General features: G+C 40.7%; 1 protein-coding gene and 1 long non-coding RNA gene across 3 annotated transcripts in view; one reads left to right on the top strand and one right to left on the bottom strand.

Moving 5' to 3' along the window:
• Positions 1-2695: 2695 nt before the first annotated feature.
• Positions 2696-27905, top strand: part of LOC134323987 (uncharacterized) — a 73342-nt gene continuing 48132 nt past the window's right edge. Inside the window, exon 1 of the long non-coding RNA XR_010014135.1 lies at positions 2696-2728. This is a non-coding gene — a long non-coding RNA (uncharacterized LOC134323987). The remainder of the gene's footprint in view (positions 2729-27905) is intronic.
• Positions 11711-25971, bottom strand: epc2 (enhancer of polycomb homolog 2 (Drosophila)). 2 transcript variants are annotated; one of them, XM_063006197.1, is made up of 14 exons: positions 25583-25971; positions 22421-22580; positions 22170-22315; positions 21861-22067; positions 21529-21677; positions 18822-18951; positions 18404-18595; positions 18176-18259; positions 17950-18089; positions 15022-15323; positions 14066-14193; positions 13112-13250; positions 12804-12975; positions 11711-12153 (listed from the first exon to the last, which is right to left on the bottom strand). In XM_063006197.1, exons 1-14 carry the CDS (start codon positions 25733-25735, stop codon positions 12081-12083), a joined length of 2175 nt encoding a protein of 724 aa, XP_062862267.1. In that variant the 5' UTR covers positions 25736-25971; the 3' UTR covers positions 11711-12080. The 2 variants fall into 2 exon arrangements, with proteins under 2 accessions (XP_062862267.1, XP_062862268.1); XM_063006198.1 differs by lacking the exon at positions 12804-12975.

Here is a 27905-nt window from a genome sequence, read left to right as displayed (position 1 = left end):
TATCCAGAAACGGAGGCAGTGCTTATGGTTCTGCACTAGTGACCCAAAAGATTTGAATTTAAATCCCAGTGGAACGCTCTATTTTTGCTTCTAGGAGCTTGAGCAGGATCCTTAAGTCTTAGTTCCTCAGCTCTGCCTTATTAGTAGCTTTATGCTAAATCCACCTCCTTGTTTCTACACTCACTGTCCATTTTATCAGCTCCACTTACCATATAGAAGCACTTTGTAGATCTACAATTACTGACTGTAGTCCATCTGTTTCTCTGCATACTTTTTTAGCCTGCTTTCGCCCTGTTCTTCAATGGTCAGGATCCCCACAGGACCACCACAGAGCAGGTATTATTTAGGTGGTGGATCATTCTCAGCACTGCAGTGACACTGACATGGTGGTGGTGTGTTAGTGTGTGTTGTGCTGGTATGAGTGGATCAGACACAGCTGTACTGCTGGAGTTTATAAATACCGTGTCCACTCACTGTCCACTCCTATTAGACACTCCTACCTAGTTGGTCCACCTTGTAGATGTAAAGTCAGAGACGATCGCTCATCTATTGCTGCTGTTTGAGTTGGTCATCTTCTAGACCTTCATCAGTGGTCACAGGACGCTGCCCATGGGGCGCTGTTGGATGGATATTTTTGGTTGGTGGACTATTCTCAGTCCAGCAGTGACAGTGAGGTGTTTAAAAACTCCAGTAGCACTGCTGTGTCTGATCCACTCATACCAGCACAACACACACTAACACACCACCACCATGTCAGTGTCACTGCAGTGCTGAGAATGATCCACCACCCAAATAATACCTACTACAGAGTGGTCCTGGGAGAGTCCTGACCACAGATGGACTACAGTCAGTAATTGTAGAACTACAAAGTGCTCCTATATGTTAAGTGGAGCTGATAAAATGGACAGTGAGTGTAGAAACAAGGAGGTGGTTATGTTAACATTCTATAGACATGAGTTTTCCAATGTCAATCCTAAATGCTCACTGCCCCCCTTTGCTTAAGTGAAATGGACTCTCACAGGACCCCCAATAAGCAGATATGCTCAGCACTGCAATGTTGGTAGACAAATGTATTCAAGGTCAGAATTCTACAGAACTGTTCACCAGCCTCTCTTTGATTGCTGATTGTGCCAGTAGCAAATTAATAGTAGACTAAAGATGTCATTTCCATATTTGATTAGAATTGATGATTTGCATCAGTGTATTGTTAGAAAACATCTTTACACTAAGCTAACATCTGGAGGAGATGCGTAGTGCTTGTTTAGAGTGTTTACGATCAGATGGCAGCAGCCTAAAGAGAAATACCAAAAAAAAAAACAATCAGATGTAATCAGACATCCATTAAACAAACCAGAATAATCTGCTTTAACAAAAAGACATGCCAATAAACGCCTAACAGCTGAACAAACAGCATTTCCAGTGAGTTGGGTAGCCAATAAATAATTCCCCCTGTAGGAGAAGCCAAACAATGGGGAACTGCAGGTCAATATTACTAAAAATACCCTCGCTCGAATGTAGCTCCAGGCAACGAAGAAAAAGAAGTGCATTTAACTTAGTGGAAGGAGAAACAGAGAAACAATATTCACCTTCACAGATACAGTTCTCATCAAAGAGCCCATCATCATTTTATACAGATACTGGCATTAGTCCACCTTCTTCTGTGCTTAACCTTCACCAACACACACAAGCGTTTTCAGCTCCCATACAGAAGCTCAAGTTTTTCTCTCTTTTAACTAGATACACTGATCAGCCATAACATTAAAACCACCTCCTTGTTTCTACACTCACTGTCCATTTTATCAGCTCCACTTACCATATAGAAGCACTTTGTAGTTCTACAATTACTGACTGTAGTCCATCTGTTTCTCTATATACTTTTTTAGCCTGCTTTCACCCTGTTCTTCAATGGTCAGGACCCCCACAGGACCACCACAGAGTAGGTATTATTTAGGTGGTGGATCATTCTCAGCACTGCAGTGACACTGACATGGTGGTGGTGTGTTAGTGTGTGTTGTGCTGGTATGAGTGGATCAGACACAGTAGCGCTGCTGGAGTTTTTAAATACCGTGTCCACTCGATTAGACACTCCTACCTAGTTGTTCCACCTTGTAGATGTAAAGTCAGAGACGATCGCTCATCTATTGCTGCTGTTTGAGTTGGTCATCTTCTAGACCCTCATCAGTGGTCACATGACGCTGGCCATGGGGTGGTGTTGGCTGGATATTTTAGGTTGGTGGACTATTCTCAGTCCAGCAGGGACAGTGAGGTGTTTAAAAACTCCATCAGCGCTGCTGTGTCTAACACACACTAACACACCACCACCATGTCAGTGTCACTGCAGGGCTGAGAATGACCCACCACTATCGCCCCACATACCAGATTTGTGTACCTAATAAAGTGCTTGGTGGGTGCAAATTTTAGAATAATGAAATATGGTATAAAATGAAGCATATTTGAGAACAATTAAGGCTGTTTGTGTGTTTATTTCTAATGTTTAGTATTTTGGTCTTTTGAACTAAATAAATAGTAAAATAAATAATAGATTAAATTAGACTAGATCAAATCAGTTTTACATATTTCCTATACATGTTATATATTTTTTTTATAAATGTATTAAATATATATGTATATTATATATTATTATATTAAATATATATTAAACAAAAACTTGTAGGTGAGCTTGCAGAGCTAACCGGTGACCACAAGAGTCACATCCAAATGTAATGAGGTGAGTACCTGTTACTTTGTACTAGTACCAACAACACAGTTCTCAGTTCAAGCTTTAAAATAATTAAAAGTACCATAAATATAGTGTTTGGATTTAGAAAACATCTTTGAGGAATTTGACCAACAGAAAACCGTCGGAAACGTTAAAGTAAGTGAGTTTTGGGCTGAATTTAATGGTCGCTGTGCCCGTGTATGTATGAAGTGTTATTTTAAATAGCACAGGCTTTAACTGTTGTTTGTTTCAATTGTTTTAAATGAGTGTTTAGTTCCAATTTAGTCTGTAGTTTCTTTGCTGAGTCTTCATTAGCGGTGTTTGTACATATAGTATTTATATTCCATACAGACGGTTATAGCTGACTGCCGTTAAAGAAAACACGAGAAATACCAAGAAAAGTGATGAGCTTGTATCTGGTTTTTGGTTTGGCTTGTTATTTAGAATTTATTTGTGGATTTCAGGGTAGGTTTTTTGTTTTTATTATGTGAAAATTACACATAAAATGTGTTTGTTTGGTAAGAGGACTTAAATATTAAGGAAACCGTTTGGAAGCTAGTACGTGTTTGTGTAGATGATGTGGTTCGCAAACGAGTCGGTTCTTTGAGTCGGCTCATTTAGTGTTTACATTAAAGAGTCATTTAAAGGTGAGTCATAGATAACACGCAGCAATATATAAAATAAATACAACCAAGCATTATTCTTAAGTACACATATATATGTCCATTCATTTATTATTTTATCACCCACACCTACTACAGGTGAACTTTGTGTGTATACAATTACTGACTGTGGCCAGTGGCGTAACTAGGAGCTCATGGGCCCCAGTGCAAAAAAATGTTTTGGGGCCCCCTCAAAAAATTTCATATATATGTATCTCATATATATATATGTGTGTGTTTGCTATATATTTTCTGTTTGGCTTGCCATAATCCATGCATAATATGTGCAGCCAAGTGGGGTGGTTGAGTTCATGTCGTGGTGGGCCCCCCTGCCATGGGCCCCGGTGCACCTGACACCCCATACCCCCGTAGTTACGCCACTGACTGGCCCATCTATTGTTCTCAAAATGGCCATTCATTTGCACACTCCCCAGTACTAACTAGATGATATTTGGGTGGTGGAATCATGCTTAGCAGTGCCATGACACTAACAATAATGACATGGTAATGACATGGTACTGTCTGTTTTTTCTGGTATGAGTGTAGCAGGTGCAGCAGTGTTGTTGGGATTTTTCTTTACATTTACTGGCATTTTTCAATGGAAAATATTCTGGTCATTCTGCTATTGTGGACAAACAGGAAATAAGTGTTTTACTCTATATACTAGACGCATTATCTTTTAAATGTGTAAATCCATGAATCAGCATTATTATTATGTTTTTTTTTCAGTTTATTTTTATCAACCGCTTTATTACTGGTCAGGGTAGCAGCAGGTTTCACTGGGAAACCCAATTTATTGCAGGGCTTCAGCCAAAACCCAGGGATTAGCCAGTCATGACTATGTAGATGCTTGACTGGCTATAGCACCACTGAGAATCAAACCCGGATAGGAGCAATGACCCAAATGTGTTCAGCATCATTATTACTATTAATAATAATAATAATAATAATAATAACAGCAACAATAAACAAGCACATTTTGCACATTTGTGCATTTTAAACGTAATACCCACCAACTGCATATTTGTGGAATTTTTTGCACATTTACAAAATTGTATTGACTTCATTTACTGCTGTGTTTGTGTATGTTACAAGCTTATTTGCTCAATAAAATAGTCATAGTATGTTACACACATCTTTGCCTAGTCCTTATATATGCATACATAATAATATATACTGTGTCGTGTGTGCCCAGTCCTTTTTTGGTTACTGTTTTATTTTACCTTTTTGGGTTTTTTTTTTGTTTGCACCATTGTTTTTTGATGCATGCACCTTGGTCCTGGAGAAACGTCATATTGTTAGTGTATCACAAAAGTGAGTACACCCCTCACATTTCTGCAAATATTTCATTATATCTTTTCATGGGACAACACTATAGACATGAAACTTGGATATAACTTAGAGTAGTCAGTGTACAGCTTGTATAGCAGTGTAGATTTACTGTCTTCTGAAAATAACTCAACACACAGCCATTAATGTCTAAATAGCTGGCAACATAAGTGAGTACACCCCACAGTGAACATGTCCAAATTGTGCCCAAATGTGTCGTTGTCCCTCCCTGGTGTCATGTGTCAAGGTCCCAGGTGTAAATGGGGAGCAGGGCTGTTAAATTTGGTGTTTTGGGTACAATTCTCTCATACTGGCCACTGGATATTCAACATGGCACCTCATGGCAAAGAACTCTCTGAGGATGTGAGAAATAGAATTGTTGCTCTCCACAAAGATGGCCTGGGCTATAAGAAGATTGCTAACACCCTGAAACTGAGCTACAGCATGGTGGCCAAGGTCATACAGCGGTTTTCCAGGACAGGTTCCACTCGGAACAGGCTTCGCCAGGGTCGACCAAAGAAGTTGAGTCCATGTGTTCGGCGTCATATCCAGAGGTTGGCTTTTAAAAATAGACACATCAGTGCTGCCAGCATTGCTGCAGAGGTTGAAGATGTGGGAGGTCAGCCTGTCAGTGCTCAGACCATACGCCGCACACTGCATCAACTCGGTCTGCATGGTCGTCATCCCAGAAGGAAGCTGACGCACAAGAAAGCCCGCAAACAGTTTGCTGAAGACAAGCAGTCCAAGAACATGGATTACTGGAATGCCCTGTGGTCTGACGAGACCAAGATAAACTTGTTTGGCTCAGATGGTGTCCAGCATGTGTGGCGGCGCCCTGGTGAGAAGTACCAAGACAACTGTATCTTGCCTACAGTCAAGCATGGTGGTGGTAGCATCATGGTCTTGGGCTGCATGAGTGTTGCTGGCACTGGGGAGCTGCAGTTCATTGAGGGAAACATGAATTCCAACATGTACTGTGACATTCTGAAACAGAGCATGATCCCCTCCCTTCGAAAACTGGGCCTCATGGCAGTTTTCCAACAGGATAACGACCCCAAACACAACCTCCAAGATGACAACTGCCTTGCTGAGGAAGCTGAAGGTAAAGGTGATGGACTAAACCCAATTGAGCACCTGTGGCGCATCCTCAAGTGGAAGGTGGAGGAGTTCAAGGTGTCTAACATCCACCAGCTCCGTGATGTCATCATGGAGGAGTGGAAGAGGATTCCAGTAGCAACCTGTGCAGCTCTGGTGAATTCCATGCCCAGGAGGGTTAAGGCAGTGCTGGATAATAATGGTGGTCACACAAAATATTGACACTTTGGGCACAATTTGGACATGTTCACTGTGGGGTGTACTCACTTATGTTGCCAGCCCTTTAGACATTAATGGCTGTGTGTTGAGTTATTTTCAGAAGACAGTAAATCTACACTGCTATACAAGCTGTACACTGACTACTCTAAATTATATCCCAGTTTCATTTCTATAGTGTTGTCCCATGAAAAGATATAATAAAATATTTGCAGAAATGTGAGGGGTGTACTCACTTTTGTGATACACTGTATATTTAGCCTAATGCCTTAATAATGATGTGTAATGTAATGTAACCAAATGTAACCATGTGTAATGTAACCAAACAGTCCTGGTTTGGTTACTGTGTTCATTTGTTTCTACTGTTTGCACCTGTGTTTGCACATTTGCTTTTTAAGTCATCTTGTGTAGTCCATTGTTTTTGATTCATGCATCTTGGTCCTGGAGATACATTATATTGTTTCACTACATACTTATGATTGAAATGACAGTAAATCCTCTTGAATTAACAGCATGGAGCATCTATGTGTAGTGTCACTATACACAGCCTTTAAAAATGACATTAATGAAATATAATTAATCATAAAAAATTAATTATTCCCCTATTCATCTGTTGCTCACTTCTGACCAAAGCTAAAAAAATGATGCTGTTTTTTTGGCTGCTTTAACAATCCTGTGCTTTTGCAGCAAACTATAAAAACACCATTTTTATTTGTTGGACATTTTTTTATATTGTATTTGTGGGACATGCAAAAGTTTGAATGCCTTACAAGGACAGTTCTTAGTAAAAACCTTTTATTTCTAAGATTGTATTCACAGCATGTTTAGAATCTACTTGCTCTAAAGCCAAAAATGACAGCCATGATTTATAAAATTATATTATATTTATTACATAAAAACTCTATGGATTTCTTTTTCTGCATCTTGGTCCTGGAGATACATTATATTGTTTCACTACATACTTACATCTGATGACAGCCATGATTTATAAAATTATATTATATTTATTACATAAAAACTCTTTATGGATTTTTTTTTCTGCAAAAGAAAGTTCTAAAACTGTACTGAAGTAAACCTTTGTTTCACCTGGCCCAGATGCAATAAATTCTGACTTATAAACTATGAAGAAAAGCATGCATCTCCTTACATTTTTTTTTTTTTCTTTATGCATTTTTTCCCACTTTTTCGTGCGTCCAATTGCCTGATTGCGTCACGCCTCCTCTCCACTAATGCCTTCCCCCGCTCTGATTTGAGGAGAATTAAGCTAACCCACGCCCCCTCCGACACGTGGGCAGCAGTCGTATGCATTTTGTCACCCACACTAGGCGTGTGCATATACGTGAATCTGATCTGCACTCTTCCCTGCCTCTGTGCAGATGCCATCAATCAGCCAGCAGAGGTCGTAGTGCATCAGTTACGAGGAGTCCCTATCCGGCTTAATACCCCACCCCTATATGAACAACAAGCCTATCGTTGCTCATGTGGCCGCTCAGCCCAGCCGGATGGCAGAGCTGAGATTCGATATGATGTATTCGAAATTTCAGCTCTGGTGCGCTAGCGTGTGTTTTTTTTTTATCTACTTACTTAACCTTTACAGCTATGGGTAGTTTACTGTGAAGGCGACCTCTCACAAAGGCATATGGCCGTTATGTTGGCACTAGGCTTCAGATCTGATCTGATCTGGTGGGACTCCTGAGTAAGCAGTATGTATCTTTTTTTCAAGCATTATATCTGCCACATGTAAGCCCTCACCCTACCACAGTGGTAGTTATAATGGAATAAAACTGACTCCTTTTACACCAAAATTCTGTGTAAATCCTGGGACACCATTACTTGGTTTTGACTTTGTATTTTACATGGGAGCTTTACAACGCAGTTTACTAGGTTGTGTCCTTTCACTTTATTTGATTTAAAATTGATTTTTTTTATCTTGCTTAATGGCATTTTTGGCCAGTTAATTCATTTTAAAAGCAAATCTGTTTGAGTAACCACTCAAAATAAGATTCTGAACCCAAGGTTGAGAACCACTGAACTGAAAAAATAAAATTAAATACATTATTCTTATGATTTGTGTGTGTGTCTATAAAAAGATAATACCTTGCAATATTTTATAACTGGTTATCTGTAGTCTTCATCTGTGAGAGTTTTTTGTCTGATAATTAAATGAATATTGAGTTCATGTTTTGTTCACATTGCACTTGGGTGACATCTGCTGGTGAATATGATGTGCAGTTAACGAGGATGCAGTTTAAGAAGTCATGTTGGAATATTGTCAATTAATTAATAAATGGTCGTTAGGAAAATTGGACCAGTAAGAGAGTTGAGGTGTACCACTGCCACTGCTGGATTTTCTTCATATGGTGCTATTGAGAAAAACGTTTTATTAAGCTATGAAGCACAACATTTTTACTATTAAATATAGCCAAACATGACTGTTCTCCCCAAATTAATATTTCCAGTATATTTAGTTTAGCATTTCGAAGCATTGACCCTAACCCTGTATATATTATTAAGTAGGACAGTGGTAGAGTAGTGGTTATGGTACTAGACTAGTTGACAGTTGCTGGTTCGAGCCCCATCACCGGCTCACAATGGTTACAAAAGTTGCTTGCATTGTTTTCAGTCTTAATTGTAATTTACTTTGGATAAACGCATATGCAATTTTTTTTTTTTTTCAATTATGGTGTCTAAGACACCTGCAGGTGTAAAAAAGTAATCACCCTAGGCACCCAGGTGGTGCAGCAGGATATTCCACTAGCACACCAGTGGCGAGATTCTGAACTCCTCAGTTCGAAACTCGGCGTTGCCACCGGTCGGCTGAGCTCCATCTAGTGGGCATAATGGGCAGTGCCTGCAGCAGACACGTTTCTGGGTGGGTGGGGCTGCACGCGGATCGGAGGCGTGAGCAGCAATATATTCATCTCGACTGCAATCAGGGATCCCCCAGCAGCGGAAGACAAACTGACTACGCTAAAATTGGGAGAAAATGCATAAATAAAGTAATCACCCCTTAATATATAAACCCACTAACCAGTTTAAATTTATAATTGAGTGTATTTGACTAGATACACTTAGGCTTAATTAGAAGAAACCCCTTCTAATTAAAATATTTCATTAAAGTGCAAGCAATGCCATCTGAGGGTTTGAAGATCACAGACACTCAGCAGTGGTTTTCTGTCTTGCCCTAAACAGACTGAGATTTTTCTGGATTCCCTGAATCATTTCACAATATTATGCACGGTAGATGGTAAAAGACCCAAAGTACTTCCAACCTTGCTTTCTTTTTGAACTGATTGACAATTCTCTTGGAAAGTTTGGCACACAGTAATGAGATACGACCCACCTTTGCTTGAAGTCTTTTGTGTATCCTTCTTTTACATCCAATCATGACTCCCCTACGCCATCTAGTGGGCATAATTGGCAGTGCCTGCAGCAGACGTCACTGCTAGGGGGATGGCCGGACTATGTGGGTGGGGTCTTCAAACGCTGTGTAAGGACCCCGATTAGCAGCTAGAGAGGCGCCTGTGCAGAATGCATAGGTGAAAAAGGGTTCCGCTAAGGGCTGCACGTGGATCGGAGGAGGCGTGAGCAGCAATATACCCACCCCAACTGCAATCAGGGATAACCTCGGCAGCGGAAGACAAATTGACTACTCTAAATTGGGAGAAAATGCATAAATAAAATAGAAGAAAAAAGTAATCACCCCTTACTCTATAAACCTATTAACCCGTTTGAATTTATAATTGGGTGTATTTGACTAGACACACTCAAGCTTAATTAGATGAAACCCCTTTTAATTGAAATATTTCATTAAAGTCAAATCGACTGAATTGTCACTACTCCTTAAAAAGATCTGTTTGTCTGGCTATATTGATTATAATAGCATTACTGTTTCTCAAGCAATACCGTCTGAGGGCTTGAAGGTTGCAGACACTCAGCAGTGGTTGTCTGCCCTGCCCTAAACAGAGATTTCTCTGGATTCCCTGAATCATTTCACAATATTATGCACGGTAGATGGTAGATGACCTAACTTTTTGGACCTAACTTCCAACCTTGCTTTCTTTTTGAACTGATTGACAATTCTCTTGTTTGGTACACAATGAGGACATACGACCAGTGGCGTAACTACAGTACAGTGGGGGCAGGTGCACTGGGGCCCATCCACGACATAAACTCAACCACACACATCAGTGCCCCCCCATTGGCGCATGTATTATGTATTACGCATGTATTATGGCAAGCCAAACAGGAAATATATAGCAAACACTAATATATATGGAATAAAACTGATTTTGTTTTTTGCACTGGGGCCCATGAGCTCCTAGTTACGCCACTGGATACGACCCACTTTTGCTTGCAGACTTTGGTGGATCCTCCTTTTATATCTAATCATGACTCACTTACCTGTTACCAATTCTCCTGCTTTTTACTCTTATTTTGTCCCTGAACTTTTTTTTGTTTGTTGCAGGCATCAAATATAATAAATTATTCCAAATTGCAATCAAATTGGTCAGTCAAAACATTAAAAAATGATTTTTATACTTAAAAGCTCCTTGGAAATGCAAGATCCATAAATCCAGCCCTCATGCTGTAGCCATTTGAAGAAATTTCCTTTCTAAATTATTGACAAAGTTTAAAGGGGGGTAGGGTGGATGTGGATATGAATCGAACTAAATTCTAAGGCATGATTAGGACCTTTAAGAATGACTTGTATCCTTCAGCAGATCTGTAATTCTTTCTGATTAGATCCCTGTCTTGTGTTGAAGAATACTAGTAAAAAGTCCTGTAAAAAGACATTACAATACCAATGGGGGCGGCACGGTGGATCAGTGGGTAGCACTGTCGCATCACAGCAAGAAGGTCCTGGGTTCAATCCCCGGGTGGGGCGGCCCGAGTCCTTTCTGTGTGGAGTTTGCATGTTCTCCCCGTGTCTGGATGGGTTTCCACCCACAGTCCAAAGACGTGAATTGGAAATACAAAATTGTCCATAACTGTTTCTTTAATACTTTTGTTTACGCATTTTCTCCCCTTTTTAGCGCGTTGAGGAGAACGAAGCAAACCCACGCCCCCTCCGACACGTGGGCAGCATGCCATATGCATCTTATCACCTACACTTTGACGAGTGCAGTGCAGCCTAGCTATGTGTACGGAGGGACACACCCCGACGGCACTCTTTTCTCATCTCTGTGCAGGCGCCACCAATCAGCCAGCAGAGGTCATAACTGCACCAGTCATGAGAGAGAGAGAGACCCCATCCTAAACTTGTAAACTGTTTAATCTTGCGTAATGAGCAACTACTGTTCGTCATGAATGTAACCAAAGTGTGTAAAACATGACGTTAAAATGCCTATAAATAAACAAACAATACTAATACACTTCACAAAGGGATAGGACAAACATGCTGATCCTCAAATATTGTAGAGGCCTCGATCAAATCAAAAGTGAGTCAGCAAGGTAATACTGTGTTTCACAAAGTCAAAACTAGTCTTAATTACAAAGTGTATTTTTATTTAAGGTAAAAAGTTGAAAAGTTTGGGCATTTTTCTTTTGGTTTGATTTAGTGCATCATGTTCAGCTAAAAATATTTTTATTGTACAGCCTGAAATAAAATAAAAATCTGAGCTCTTTTTATGCCATTTAAAAAAATTACATGGTAGACAAACTGTATATTTATGCAGGAAATGGCAGGTTTTGTCACAAAATCTGATTTATTCGTACGAGATACAAAAATGTAAACATGGCAAAATAAATAGTTAAAAGAAGAATGTGAGACCTGGACTCATGCATGATCCCTGCATTTACTGTTGCACTCGGTTACTTTCCGTTCTGCGCCACTGGATGGATTTTTAAGTGCACAAGCATGATGACAAAAGATCTGGAATTCAAGTAACAAATGACGCTAACGGTACAAATAGACTATTTTACAAGGTAGTGATAATTCCCAATTCTACAAAATGTACACATAGAATATTCACAAATGACAATAGTTTAATATGCTGCTATGCGATTATAGGTCCATGTGGGTCCGTACGGCTCATCTGTGTCCCCCGGAGTGGGTGCTATGTCACCTCCATGGCCACAGTGGTCTCTGCTATTCCGTTCAGTGCCAGCCTCTCTGGTTCATGTTTATCTCTGGACAGAAGACGGCCAAGGATGAAAGAGATGTAAGAACCGAGAATCATTGGATCTGGATGATGAGTGATGCAACAGCATATATAGTCATATATACAGAAGGCACTTGGGGCATGCCCATTGACTGGCAGGAGGAATGTAAACATTCCAGTCTGGCTTTGTGGGGTTTTCGGTGCAACTTCTCCCCCAATTCCCAGCTGCAATTCCCATGACCGAGGAGAGCAGCAGACTAGCATGCACCCTCTCCACCACGCTTGCAGTCACCGGCTGATTCTTTTTACCTGCCACTTTATAGAATTACAGAAATCATCCAGCCAACAGAGGTCACATTTGCGCAATAGCAGCAAAGCCCTGTTGACCTTCCTCCCACAGACACAACCAATTGTGTCTGTTGGATGCCCAGCTGGCTCTATAGCACAGCTGAGATTTAAACTCACAAGCTAGAGATCCAGCAATGGTTGGCTGTGCCATCCGAGCACCCAGATACATTTGCTGTGATCAAATGTCAATTCTGCTTTATTGTGTTCTTCAGTCATTTCCACCTTATTTGTACTAGTAAGATTGATTAAATGCTGACCAGTGCACCTTGGTGTCACACAGACATTGAATAAACAATGATTGAGACATTATTGGATGAATTCCTTTTCTACCTGGCAATGGTCACTTTGGGCACTCGCTCAAGGCTGCTGCTGGCTACACTGGCAAGTTTTAACGCAGACGACGAGGGGGCACAAGGTCGAGCGGGCGAGACGGCACTGACGTGGGGCACAGACTGAGGTACGGCAGGGGGGCGGGCAGTGCTGAACTTATTCTGTCTGGAACCTAAAATCAAAACAGAAGCTTTACTGTGACGTTTAGAAATTCCAAGTCTGCCATAATGAAAAATGAGTTTGTTTACTCTGAAGCTCAGCTGGCAAGATTTTTAATCAATGCATGGGTGTAACGGTGCTGCACCTACCTGAATTTAGGAGCATGCCGTTGAGTCCGGTGCTGTGAAGTTTAAGCTCCTTGTTTTGCCCACTGACCACGGCAGAGGCTGCAAACTGGGCGCTGGCTGAATCTAACGTCTTGGACAGGCAATCAGACGGGGGCACTTTCTACAGAACACAGACGTTTCATTTTACAATTAAGAAATTAGCAGCATTTTTGGCTAAATTACAGTGGGGGAAATAAGTATTTGATCCCCTGCTGATTTTGTAAGTTTACCCCGTTACAAAGACTTGAACAGTCTATAATTTTTATGGAAGGTTTATTTTAACAGAGAGAGACAGAACATCAACAAAAAATCCAGAAAAAAAACATTAAATAAAAGTTATAAATTAATTTGTATTTAATTAAGGGAAATAAGTATTTGATCCCCGACCAACCAGCAAGAATTCTGACCCCCACAGACCGGTTATGTGCACAAAAGGCACACAAATTAGTCCTGTCCCTGTATAAAAGACTCCTGTCACAGAATCAGTTTCTTCCATTCAAATCTCTCGACCACCATGGGCAAGACCAAAGAGCTATCAAAGGACGTCAGGGACAAGATTGTAGACCTGCACAAGGCTGGAATGGGCTACAAGACCATCAGCAAGAAGCTTGGTGAGAAAGAGACCACTGTTGGTGCGATAATTCGAAAATGGAAGAAATACAAGATCACAGTCAATCACCCTCACTCTGGAGCTCCATGCAAGATCTCACCTGGTGGGGTAAGAATGATTCTGAGAAAGGTGAGGTCAGCCCAGAATTACACGGGAGGAGCTTGTCAATGATCTCAAGGGAGCTGGGAGCACAGTCACCAAGAACCTTCCATAAAAATTATAGACTGTTCAAGTCTCTGTAAGGGGGTAAACTTACAAAATCAGCAGGGGATCAAATACTTTTTCCCCCACTGTATCATAACCTCATATATTAAACTACAGCTTACTTGTGAGTGTAACTGTTCAGACAGTGAGTTCTGCTGCAGGCCTTGTTTCTGCTGAAGCTGGGCCAATTGCTGCTGTCGCATCTGAGCCAACTGCTGCTGGTGGGATTGAAACTGCTCCTCTGTTATCCCTATACAGAAAAACAGATATTTGGTTCACAAATGGTCTACATTAAAGCTTTCTCCAACTAGAGATGGATGCCTGCATGACCACTTTGCATCAAGCTTCTACTACAACCTGGCCGATTAATTGTGTCCCTTACTTGTGGTCCATTAAACAAAAGCTGATTTGTAATGTTGGCAATGCCCTTCAGATGCAATATGAATTGAAGTCTAGGGTTCGAATCCCCAGAGGTGTTATCGACCAGTCGGGCGTCTACATACAGACCCAGTGATTCATTTACATTAATGGCATTTAGCAGACTTTTATCCAACGTGACTTACAAATGTTACCATGTACAACCCAAGCAATTAAAGGTTAAGGTCCTTGCTCAGGGGCCCAACAGTGGAAATGTGGTGGTTGTGGGGTTTTAACCAGCAACCTTCTGAATACTAATCCAGTACCATAGCCATCGAGTTACCACTGCCTGATTTGGTTGATCTAATATGTATGTTGACTCCCTCCTACGCTTCCCTAAAAGAACAGATTATAAAACAGCTTTCCAGTTTTGCAAATGCCAGGAGGAGGTTTCTAGATAATTGCTGGGAACTCAAGCATCATACTAAAACCTTTCGTTTAAATGTGCCATGATGCAATATTTATGCAACACCTCTGCAAGAACACACTACATGCAGCCTGGTCAGAGTGAAAACCTGTAGCATGCAGATCATGATTGTGGAATGGACTAATTCATTCCATGGACTCAACTGTATTTTTTTTTAAATTAAGATGAATGAATGGCAATTTCATTACATCACACCTAATCCAAAACACTAACTAATAAACTAATAAAACCCACCCGAACCACTTTTCTTTAAACCGTTGGTCATCGCTCCTTCTCTCCTGTTATTCAGATCCGTCCGACTTTCTCTCCTTTCGCTTTGGAGCAGTCGTGGACGGTAGTATCTCCATCTGCAGGCTTGGATGTCGCTGAGCAGCTCAGTCAGTGAGCGTTGAGGTTTTTCCCTGGATGATGCAGGACTGTGCGTGTTTGTCTGGGTGTCCATGAGCACCGGGGGTTCAAAAGGAGGGCAGGACGTGTCGGGGTCTATGTGGCTGAGGACTCTGTCCAGGTCGGTTGAGGTCCGGTCCAGCAGTACCCTACCGCAGCATAGAACAGGAACAGTTCAAATATGAGCATTCGGATAAAGAAATCAAACTGATGTTTCTTTAGATTTTAGAACATGACTACAAGAATTTACTACTGTTTACTTAGTAGGGTAACTTTCCAATTAATCCCTGATGTGTTTCATGTGGTTAAGGTTGGGACTCTGTGCTGGCCAGGCAAGCTCCTGTACACCAGATGCTTTGTGCTTTTTTCATAATAAATGATCGTCTATGGAGACTGCATGGCTTTATGCTGGATTTTAGTCACCAAATGTACCTGAAATCTACTAATGCCATATTCATAAAGATTTCTAGTGCAAAGATTGCTCCTAGTGTTTTTGTTTGTTTATTTGAATTTTGATGCCATGTTAAACACATATTTGTGTCGTTTTATGTTTATTATCAGAAATATGTTTGGGTCTGCTTATTGCTCCTAGTGACAATATTCTAGGAACTTTGTGGATCTTTGTGGATGATTCCCAAGAATTCCACCTTCAAGTTAAGAACAGATCCTAGTAAAGAAAGTCATTCATAAAGCATTTAACCCTTTAACCCTTAATTTCCTAAGCAGTGCAGAAAATAACAGAAAGACAAAGATGTAGAAGAAATTAGCTCCAAATACTAAATAACAGTGAATTAATAAAACACTACAGATTAGATTGTGCAGGAATGTTTGTGGTGGTTTGTGGAGCTTATTACAGAGCTTGTTCACATCTCCTACCCAGCACAAAAATAATGCCAGAAATGAAAGTCATCAAAACTCTAAGATACTTGGCAAATGTGAAAATGCAACAGTGCAGCAGTAATAACTTGGGTCTGTCACAACCTTCCATTAGCAGAGTGATCACACAACCACAGCAATTTCAGAACCACGTATTATGTCTCAGTTCATATCACTTCCACTGGACATTCACACCTTGCAGCAATCAGAGTAACAGAAAAGAGCTGAAACACTTTTCTCCAATTAATATAACATATTTTAAGTAAAAAATTACCAGCATGGTAAATTAACTATAATGAACTATAAAGAAAGCAAGTAAATGTGTGTGTTTGATTAGGGTAATTTAGAATTATAATATATCATAATTAAGAGCGTCGTCACGTCCCCGGTCTTAAAACACCCATTTTATCATAAAATCCTCCTATTGTTGCACTGAATTGTGCCTGACTGAAATGCCACCTGTTCTCAGTTAACTGCCAGTGAAAGCTCACACTCACATGGTTGTGTGATATGGAAATGACAGATACCAAGCGCAACATCACACAACAGAGAAGTAGCAGGAAGAAAAGTGGCTGCATCTCTTTGAGTGAAGTTCAAAACAGGCTTAGTTGTCTCTGCTTCAGGACCCTAAAAACGAAGCTGAAAAGCGTGCTAAAAAAGTTGGTTTGTTAGCACTAAAACACAGTTTGTTTGCCATGCTTGACAGCACTTAGCCTGTTTGTTTGTACAGTGCCTGACGCTAAAACTGGCTAAGGCATGAGTGAGTGGTTGTTATGGTGGTGGCCCCACTTTTCAGGCCTGATGTGGCTGTGCCCCAGTTTAGATAGCCTTTGTTGTCCCAGATATATGACAAGGTGAGCCCCACTTTTCCAGGCTGATGTGGCGGTGCATGTGGGCTTAACCTGGACGAAGGGGGTTATGGTGGTGCCCTGGACCAAACAGCATTAGTTGTTCTGGATCAATGTCAGTGTAAGCCCACCTGGTTTAAACCCCTTCATTTTGATCCTTTTTATCCCTTACAGATGGCTACCAGTAAGAAATAAGCCCTACACTTAAGCAACTGGTAAAGGAACATATGACAAAAACCGAGGTTGCAAAAGCAAACATGCACCCCAGAAATTCCAATAAAATGTCAGCTGCAGTTAGATCTGCTCTGAAAGTGAGAAAACTTTGTCCACAATACAGAGGCAGCCCGAGAAGGGCTGGGAACGATAGTTGCTCGGTATCGGGCAATCCAAACAAAGACAGCAAAGCAGTTCATACATTGTATTTATTGTCAAGGCCTATAAATGCAAATCAGTTAATGAAAATAACTTCCTACTGAATCTAACTGATCACCAAGGCCTTGGAAGGGATAAAAGGCAAGTACGATCTCCTCATCCTCTGTGCTTTTTCAAGACCTGAGGAAAGGCTTAAAGGTTATCCTTTGTCACATGACCTGTGATGAAGTCTCTCTTATTGTGAAGAATGCCAGATGCATCTTGCAATTTTGTGAACATTAATTCAGGCGAATGGGATCAGATAAGAGTAAACATGACTACATACGACAAAAATAAAAGAGAAGTTGACAGTTGCCAATGATGAAGAGAAACACTCATACCACATCAGTGGCAGTATTGTAGAATCAAATGCTATAACTGGTGAAAACCAGTTAAAAGCTCTCAGAAAGGATTCTTAGAAGCTTTGTGAATACGGCCCCTAATCTACAAATAATGTGACAACACAGACCTCATATTGTCTTGTGATGCACCATGATTCATGTGGTACAATATTTTCTCACTGTAAACATGTACATTAATAAAGTGACAAATAAAAGCAATAATCTTTAGATACTGTATGTAACACCTCTTGTGGATAAAAAAAGAAAGTAGATGGCAGGTAATTGTATAAGAGGCTCACCTGCCACCACGGCCCAGTCGTCTGCGTATCACCCCTATGCAGCGGCGTGGCACAGACAAAGCTGTGAGGGAGTTCCGCCTACACAGTGCATCAAGGCCTGCTTGACCTGGCACGGGAGCACAGCTCTGCTGTGTAAGAGGCTATAAACAGAAAGAAATGTTCTTTTTAACTTTACAGCACCAAACCAATCACTGATGGGCATTACACAGTAAAACAAGCTACTCACAGCAAGGTAATGACAGCCAGCTTTCCGTCTAAAAACAAAGCCTCCGTCTGGGTCGTTCTCCTCATCCGGCTCGGATGACGGAGACTGGCGAGGAGGAAAAAAAGGAAGCAAGGAATATTCGTTTAACATCAGCATTTATAATAGCAACATGACATCAGTGATTACACGTGTTCATCAACAAAAATACATTCAACCAGACCAGGACTGAATTGGTCAGCACACACTCACCAGTAGGTTCTCCTCCTCCCCAGAGCTGTGAAAATCGTACTGCTTAATGTCAGCTTTGGTGACCACATGTTGATGCAGTGGTTCCAGCTTGAGCCTCCGGTTGTCTTTTTTCTGTATGCGGGGAAAGCTGAACTGCGATTCGGTCTTGACTGGAAAGTGGTGCGAGTGGTGCTTTGGCACAGACTTGTGGGACTAATGGGGGGGGGAAAGATGAAGGATTAGTGTGCAGTGAGAGTAATTCAAGCTGGCTCAATCCATTTCTGTGCATAGAAAATATGCTATGCTTGTTAGCGTTGTGCTGTAGGTTAAATGCATGCACGATTCCAAAGCTTCATGATCTACCGAATCCTCATTCTACCTCTACATGACATTGGTACTGAGCAACAACCAGGCAGGAATGCACCATCTACTCCTTTACCTTAATTTTGTGTTCTGTTTTATGCCTGTTTCCGTTGGGTAGACATATAGGAGTTTGGTAGACCTGCTTTTCTGAGAGAGACGCCGAGACCTCACTCAGAATGTCTCCTCCGAAGTCGCTCATCTGGTACCTACGAAACAACAGAGTCGAGCACGGATTATGTTCGGTCTGCAGGGAAATTCGGGATTCTCATTGTGGCAGAACTGCAAATTACAAGCCATCAGATTCAATTTGTAGTCACTTTAGCTCCTGTAGCCAGCTTGGTTGTTATGGTAACAGATGAAAGGCAGCCGGGTAGCTTGCTACTAATAATAATATAGCATCTAGTGAAACATACTTATGCAAAGGAAATGAGAGGACAGAGTAGGGCTGGGCGATTTTCACGGTTAATTCGGTTAATTGGAGTGACCGTTTTCACCCGATGTTAGAAATGTGACAATCGCGATTGTTTACATACTTTATATTTTAATTAAAATACTAACATGTCACGAGGCAGAAACTGAGCAGACGCTCGCGGAATATATATCAAGGAAAGTTTAATATCAAAAATGCAAAAACAGTGTACAAAATCAGCGAAAACTAATACAGTAAACGGAAGACAACAAGTGTCATACACGGTAACGGTTAGATTCAGTAATAAGAAGCGCAAACACGATCAGAAGAGTTTAATTAAGATTCACTGAATCGAACACAGCTGAAATGAATCAAAACTCCGGAGCCGATGAGCACGATCAGGATTGGCTGACCGGGGACATGTGATAATCACGTGAGAGTCCGTGGGAGCATGGGAATTGTAGTCTATATTGTTGGAAGCAGATCTTAAGACCTCCATCCACCCCCCAATCACAAGAGGGCAAAATCAAAGCTGAGCTGAGTGATTACTTGATGCCCCCCGCCCAGTGTAGATACTGATTAGGGCTGAAACGATTCCTCGAGTAAATCGATTACAAAAAATCATCGATTAAAATTTTTTGCATCGAGGAATCGTTTAATCCGCACAACCATATACAGCTCACGGTGTTTTACACGGACGACTTTCACTTTTGCGCAGCGTGTTTAACGCTGTGTGCAGGTGACGTGAAGAATCTGAGGGCTGCGTGCCAAATATCTTAAACATAAACAGAACTTAACAGGACTTAATCCGGGTTCTTTTTGCGGACAGTTTAATGAACACTACGTATTTGGACACGTTCGCCGCTCCTGCGAACTGAACGTATCAGTTTAGGACGCAGCCGAGATTTGATAGCGCGGACTGCAAAATATAGAGAGAAAATAGCGAACAGGAGGAGACTGGACAGAGAAAACCACAGAAAGTTTGAGATCATTTTAAGCTGATAAAACTAAAACTCAGTATAACATCCACACCATCAGAGCGTCGTGTTTACTTTACTCATGTTTACTGACTACTTCGTTTCAACCACCACAGGCTTTTATGAAGATTTAGGCAAACACACACATACATACACACACACACACACACACACACACACACCAGATCTACCTCATCTAGAGACACAATCCTGACAGATTTTTATCCCCCTACAAACACCACAAAACCTCCCAACAAAATATTAAAGCTTTATGTTCTGCGTGAGCTGTAGCTGAAACTTTGAGTTTTGAAAGTTGCACAAATTACAGGCTTATGTTCATGTATTTTTGTTTATTATTATTTATGACTTGATGACCTGATGTTTCAGGTTGCCTGTTTACATTTTAAAAGTAAATTGATTTATTTTTGCATTTAAAAAATGTTAAACTGTCCTGTATGCAAGGAATACAAATGTACAGTTTGGTTTAAGAAACATGTCTTATTTAATCTAATATGTATTTGTTTTTGCTCTTTGTTAAAGCAAAAGTATTTCTTATCCGATTACTCGATTAATCGCTGGAATAATCGATAGAATACTCGATTACAAAAATAATCGATAGCTGCAGCCCTAATACTGAAACAGACTCACTTCAGTGGTGGAAACAGTAAACAGGCTCGTGTTCCTTTTAAGAAATCTGTAAATAACTTACATGGTTTTGCACTTTTCTTAATGTAAGGAGGTTATGCTGCACATTATTTAAAGTGAGTTGTTTGTGAGTTATTCTTATAAAGGATATAGCTAATTAAGATTTCTATTTTGTTTTAATTATTGTTAATTATTGTTATACAGTTATTGTTATAAAGTTTGAGTTCCTTGAAAGGATAATTATTGGTGGTGCTGTTACTATTTTTGCACTTCTGCAGTCTTTTAAATTAAAATGTAAAAAAAAAAAAAGAAAGAAAGAAATTTGAGTCTTTTTTCAATTGCATTATACAAGAACAAACAAATCGAAATCGTAATCGAGAATCGGTAATAATTTAAAAATAATCGAGATTTTTATTTTTTTGGCAAAATCGCCCAGCCCTAGGACAGAGTGGTATACACCAAATCAGAAAAAGCTAAATGAAATTCATGTGATATTTAGATGTTTGGTAGAAAATCTGCCCGTCTGTTACACACTTGGCCAAAGATGGAGTACATGGACAAAAGTATGCGTTCACGTGACTATAGGCTTGGCAAACACCCCATTTCAAAACCAGAGCTCAATAATAAAAAGGTGTGTCCACAAACTTTTGGCCATTGAGTGTACAGCTTTGTTCAGCAACATGACTGTACTAAGAGGTAAGATTAAGCCTATGGATGTCTGAGGACTCCCCGGATCATTTCTAGTCATGTACCTTTTCTCCACCACCTCCAGTGTAAGGTGCAGTAGCTCGCGCTTGCTCTTCTCTCTCTTCTTAATCATCTCTAGGATGGTGACAGCACGACTGAATTCTCGCCTTAATTTCAGCATTCTCTCATACGACGCCTCGTCATTCTTGCGATTCTGCAGAGAAGTAGCCACAAAAAAATTTTGTTTAGCCCTAAGGCGCATCTTTCTTTAGACATAAAAGTGTGGACTGGTTTGGTAGCCTTCTGACAGTAAGTGCTCTGCAAAGGGATTCCATTCATACCCACTGGAAGCAGGCCCTAGGGTTCGAAGGTGTTATGCCGTTTAAGAAAGGCCTACCTTTCTCGTCTGCATCTTCTCTGTGCGCCGCCGGAAAGCAACGTAGGCATCGTTGTTGGTGGAGCCATCACGCTTCTCCTGCTTGATCTGTGGAATGAGCGAAGGGCCGCGGCAGTTCTTCCTCTTCCTTACCCAGTAGTCGTACACTGACTTTAACAGGTAGTCGTCCTCATTCAGCAGCGCCTTGGCTTCCTGCAGTGTGACCAGCTAGAAAACAGAGGCAATCCAGTTTCAACCAGAACAATCGTAAATCCTGTTTGTAGCTTCACACGCCAGTTTTTCTTAAATGACATTATGCATTCTCATTACCTGGTTGGCACTGGCTTTCTCCAGTCGGTCTACCATAATTTCAAACTGGAGAGGTTTAAGCTCCATCTTCCGGTTGAGTCGGTTAAGCAACGTTTCATCTTCTGAATCCATGTCGTAGTCGGGCTGCTCGCTGTCAAATCCGAGTGCTGGTGGATGCAGATTAGGAAAAGTCTCCAGATTAGACTCCCAGAAGTTTATTCTGATAACGCAAGGTGGATGAAACATGTAAAGACAGATAGTGAGTAACTCACGCTGAATATGGATGAGCAGTTTGGGCTGGCGAAAGTCTTCTTTGTACAGGCGGTCATAGTAAGTGATTTTGCCTTCAACCTCGGGCACTGGGATGACCATGCAGTCTTTCTTCTCCCTAAACACCTGCTGGGCACAGATGGCTCTCTGGAGATGGTGTTCCTATAGGAGTTCAATAAAAAACAACCATTAGTTGCATCTGTAAACCAACCTGATGTATGATGTCCAATGTTCAAACCACTATCAACTGATAGGTGCAGCTCTAAGTGTGTAATAGTTAGTCCATATGGACTCCTAGTAAAGGAACTAACTGATGTAAAGTGCTATTTATTACAGTTTGTATTGATAATGGCAATAATTAGTATAGTGTGTATGAGTGTGTAATTATTACAGCAGGATTACAGTAGTGTGGGTGGTATAATAGGATTACTTTAGTGTGTGATCAGGCGTGTAGTATAGTAAGAAATACATTAGTGTGTAATGTGTGTAGTATAGAACTATTACTGTGGTGTGTGGTGTATTAGTATTAAAGTAGTCTATTACAGTAGTATGTTCTGTAGTAGTATATTAGTATTGCAGTGGTCAGTGTAGTACAGTAGTATATTAATATTACAGTAGTGTGTGTAGTATTTATTAGTATTAAAATAGTACATTAGTATTATACACCGATCAGCCATAACATTAAAACCACCTCCTTGTTTCTACACACATTGTCCATTTTATCGGCTCCACTTACCATATAGAAGCACTTTGTAGTTCTACAATTACTGACTGTAGTCCATCTGTTACTCTGCATGCTTTGTTAGCCCCCTCTCATGCTGTTCCTCAATGGTCAGGACTCTGCCAGGACCCCCACAGAGTAGGTATTATTTGGGTGGTGGGTCATTCTCAGCCCTGCAGTGACACTGACATGGTGGTGGTGTGTTAGTGCGTGTTGTGCTGGTATGAGTGGATATGACACAGCAATGCTGCTGGAGTTTTAAACACCTCACTGTCACTGCTGGACTGAGAATAGTCCACCAACCAAAAATATATCCAGCCAACAGCGCCCCGTGGGCAGCGTCCTGTGACCACTGATGAAGGTCTACAAGATGACCAACTCAAACAGCAGCAATAGATGAGCGATCGTCTCTGACTTTACATCTACAAGGTGGACCAACTAGGTAGGAGTGTCTAATAGAGTGGACAGTGAGTGGACACAGTATTTAAAAACTCCAGCGCTGCTGTGTCTGATCCACTCATACCAGCACAACACACACGAACACACCACCACCATGTCAGTGTCACTGCAGTGCTGAGAATCATCCACCACCTAAATAAATCCTACTTTGTAGTGGTCCTGTGGGGGTCCTGAGCATTGAAGAACAGGGTGAAAGCAGGCTAAAGAAGTATGTAGAGAAACAGATGGACTACAGTCAGTAATTGTAGAACTACAAAGTGCTCCTATATGGTAAGTGGAGCTGATAAAATGGACAGTGAGTGTGGAAACAAGGAGGTGGTCATAATGTACGATGTGTGTAGTATATTGGAATTACAGTAGTATGCTGTGTGTAGTATACAGTATTACTATTGCGATGGTCTGTGTAGTACAGCAGTATATTAGTATCACAGTAGTGTGTGTGTGTATTATATTAGAAGTACAGTAGTATTTTGTGTAAAGTATATTAGAATTACAGTAGTAATTTGTGAACAGTATTTATTAGTATTACAATAGTGTGTGTGTATTATATTAGATTTACAGTTGTATTTTGTGTAAAGTATATTAGAATTACAGTAGTAATTTGTGAACAGTATTTATTAGTATTACAATAGTGTGTGTGTATTATATTAGAAGTACAGTTGTATTTTGTGTAAAGTATATTAGAATTACAGTAGTAATTTGTGAACAGTATTTATTAGTATTACAATAGTGTGTGTGTATTATATTAGATTTACAGTAGTATTTTGTGTAGAGTATATTAGAATTACAGTAGTAATTTGTGAACAGTATTTATTAGTATTACAATAGTGTGTGTGTATTATATTAGAAGTACAGTAGTATTTTGTGTAGAGTATATTAGAATTACAGTAGTAATTTGTGAACAGTATTTATTAGTATTACAATAGTGTGTGTGTATTATATTAGATTTACAGTTGTATTTTGTGAACAGTATTTATTAGTATTACAATAGTGTGTGTATTATATTAGATTTACAGTAGTAATTTGTGTGTAGTAGAATTACACAGAATGCCTTTATTTGTCATATATACATATACAGATGTACAGTACAACGAAATTCTTTCTTCGCATATCCCAGCTTGTTTGAAATCTGGGGTCAGAGCACAGGGTCAGTCATTGTACGGCACCCCTGGAGCTAAGAGGGTTAAGGGCCTTGCTCAAGGGCCCAACAGTGGCTGCATGGCAGAGCTGGGATTCGAACTCTCAACCTTTCAGTTGATAGCCCAAAGCACTACCCACTAGGCTACCACTTCTTCGTCCTCGGCCTTTGTCCCGTTTGGTTGCGGGGTCGGCTCTTGGCGGATCATGATCCGCATTGATTTGGCACAATGTTTACCCCGGATGCCCTTCCTGACACAACCCCCCCTATTTTATCCGGGCTTGGGACCGGCACTGCAATGCACTGGTTTGTGCATCTAGCGGCTAGGTATCTATAGGACAATTCAGTGTTTCCAATTAGCCTGGTGGCATGTTTTTGGACTGTGGGAGGAAACCGGAGCAGACACGGGGAGAACATGCAAACTCCGCACAGAGAGGAACCGGACCGTCCCACCTGGGGATCGAACCCAGGACCTTCTTGCTGTGAGGCGACAGTGCTACCCACTAAGCCACCGTGCCGCCCACCCACTAGGCTACCACCGTCCCACTGTATTTATTAGTATTACAGTAGTGGGTGTGTAATAGTATAATTAACAGTATAGTGTTGACGTAGTTTACGTTGTATCGACTTGCGCATGAGAACTTGCGTACCTTGCGCTTTGTGTGCTATATTTACGTTAAAATGCGCTGTTTACTGCTCATGTCTTACGCAGATTGCGTAACACGGGCACGTACTGAGTGCAGTGAATGGCATCTGTTACGTACTTTGCGTATATGGATAGTGAATAGCGGTTGGCCACTCCACACCTGAACCTCGTTGAAATGTGCTTATAAATGGTTTCCATACCGTTTCCTCCTCTTTCTCCATGCCAGTGGGCATCTGCGGCACACCACGGCTGATGGAGACGCAGTCGGTAACGTCGGGAATGTCTCCATTGCGGTAAACCGGTAGAGGTTTGGCGGCGTCTAGCGCCCGCGCTCGGAACGAGAGTTTACTCATGATTCTCCTGTAGGGAAAAACACAGCGAGCAAAGCAAACACGGAACCGGCCCGAATTACAGCCGCTCTTCTCTTCAAACACACCACCGACACCACTGTTCTCCCAACAGTTCCACTCAGCCACTTCTCCGCGCTCGAAACCCGGCCATGGAAATCATTTCTATCGCCTTATGGCGACAACAAACCTGGTTCTCTTGGCCGGTCCGCTGTCACAGGCGCCAAAAAACATGGCGGACATTCATGAACCCACCGAGCGGTTCAGGTTTCCCAGCAGTCTGTGCGATAAACGCGCAGCACGGAGCCGCAGAAGCGATGCGCGCGCATCCTCACACACAACATGCAAAACAGTGTAGTGAACACGAGGTGTGATACAGTAAACACACCACGTTCTAGTGTTTACCACACAAGCACACAACTCTATCTTTAATTTAAAAAATAACATATACATACACACATTACTGTATAGTTTTAAATAACATGCCTAATGTTTAATCCCTATGAACATACAACATGTAAAACAGTGTAGTGAAACACACCACGTTCTAGTGTTTACCACACAAGCACACAACTCTATCTTTAATTAAAAAAATCACATATACATACACACATTACTGTATATTTTTAACTATCAGGCATAGTGTTTAATCCCTATAAGCATACAACATGCAAAACAGTGTAGTGAACACGAGGAGTGATACAGTAAACACACCACGTTCTAATGTTTACTACACAAGCACACAACTATATCTTTAATTAAAAAAATTACATATACATGCACACATTACTGTACAGTTTCAACTATCAGGCATAGTGTTTAATCCATATAAACATACAACATGTAAAACATTAGTGAAGTGAAATCAAGGAGTAATAGAGTAAACACACCACGTTCTAGTGTTTACTACACAAGCACACAACTCTATCTTTAATTAAAAAAAAAAAAAAAACATATACATACACACATTACTGTACATTTTTGAATAACATGCCTAGCGTTGAATCCCTATAAACATACAACATACAAAACTAGTGAAAACACACACACACACACACACTATCTATCTATCTATCTATCTATCTATCCATCCATCCATCCATCCATCCATCCATCCATCCATCAGTACTGTACAGTTTTAAATAACAGGCCTAGTGCTTAATCCTTATAAACATACTACACTAGTGTAGTGAACAGTGAACAATAGTAATTGCTAAATGCAACAGTCCCAAAGCAAGGGTCTAAGTCTAGGGTCTTAGGCCATCACTAGCTTGTTCTTTTAGCTAAGTTTTATTGGCCATATATAATTTTTTGGCCTGTCTACACACATAAAATACAGCAAATATGAACACAAAATAATATAAAACACAATTTTAATTTACAATATGGCTTTTACAGGCAGAAGTCAATATTTATTATGACCTCCCTTGGCACTATGCACATCTAAAGTTTTCTAAAGTAATCTTTTGGTATAGTATACCAGCACATCCCCGATTAGATTTCGGCTGTCTTTTATTTCTTTCTCTGTCCAGGCAATCCTATACTGCCTCTATAATATTTAGGTCTGGACTTAGGTGGAGGCCAGTCTATGACTGTCAGACAATATTGCCAACACCACTGGCAGAGTGAAGCCTCAATCCAGGACAGACCCTCCACCATGTTTCACTTAGGGTTTACTTTTTTAAAAATGTATTTTTATTAAACACTTATAATGGGTAGGCTCATGGGAGGTTTGGTTATACAGTGCACCACTGGACACAAGGCAAGAAGACCCCAGACAGGGCGCCAATCCATTGGCGGGCTTTGGCCACCCCCCTCAGATATAGCCAATCATGTCTGTGTAGATGCCATCTCAGATTTGAAATATTGCTGGAGGAAACCCCTCGTGGATTTTTAACAGATAGTTTAGACATGATGGATTTGACCCTTCCATTTGGAAATGTTTGTTTTCTTAGACTTTGGTGGTAATCAATATCATTTGGTGGGACACAAATATAACAGTGCTTTTTAATAGTTCACAATCTATAAAACAAAAAAAACACTGTCTATTAAATCAGTAGCAATTATTAATATATTGTCCTGAGTAGTTCTAATACAAAGAGTACAACCAGCAGTTGTATCTCCGTGTGTTTAAAAAATATCCTCCTGTAGATGGAGCTGTTTGATTTTGGGTGTC

This window comes from Trichomycterus rosablanca, chromosome 12, assembly GCF_030014385.1.
Source record: "Trichomycterus rosablanca isolate fTriRos1 chromosome 12, fTriRos1.hap1, whole genome shotgun sequence".
NCBI classification, from domain to species: domain Eukaryota; kingdom Metazoa; phylum Chordata; class Actinopteri; order Siluriformes; family Trichomycteridae; genus Trichomycterus; species Trichomycterus rosablanca.
The sequence above is the reverse complement of the archived record's forward strand: the minus strand, read 5'-3'. Positions and strand labels throughout refer to the sequence as shown.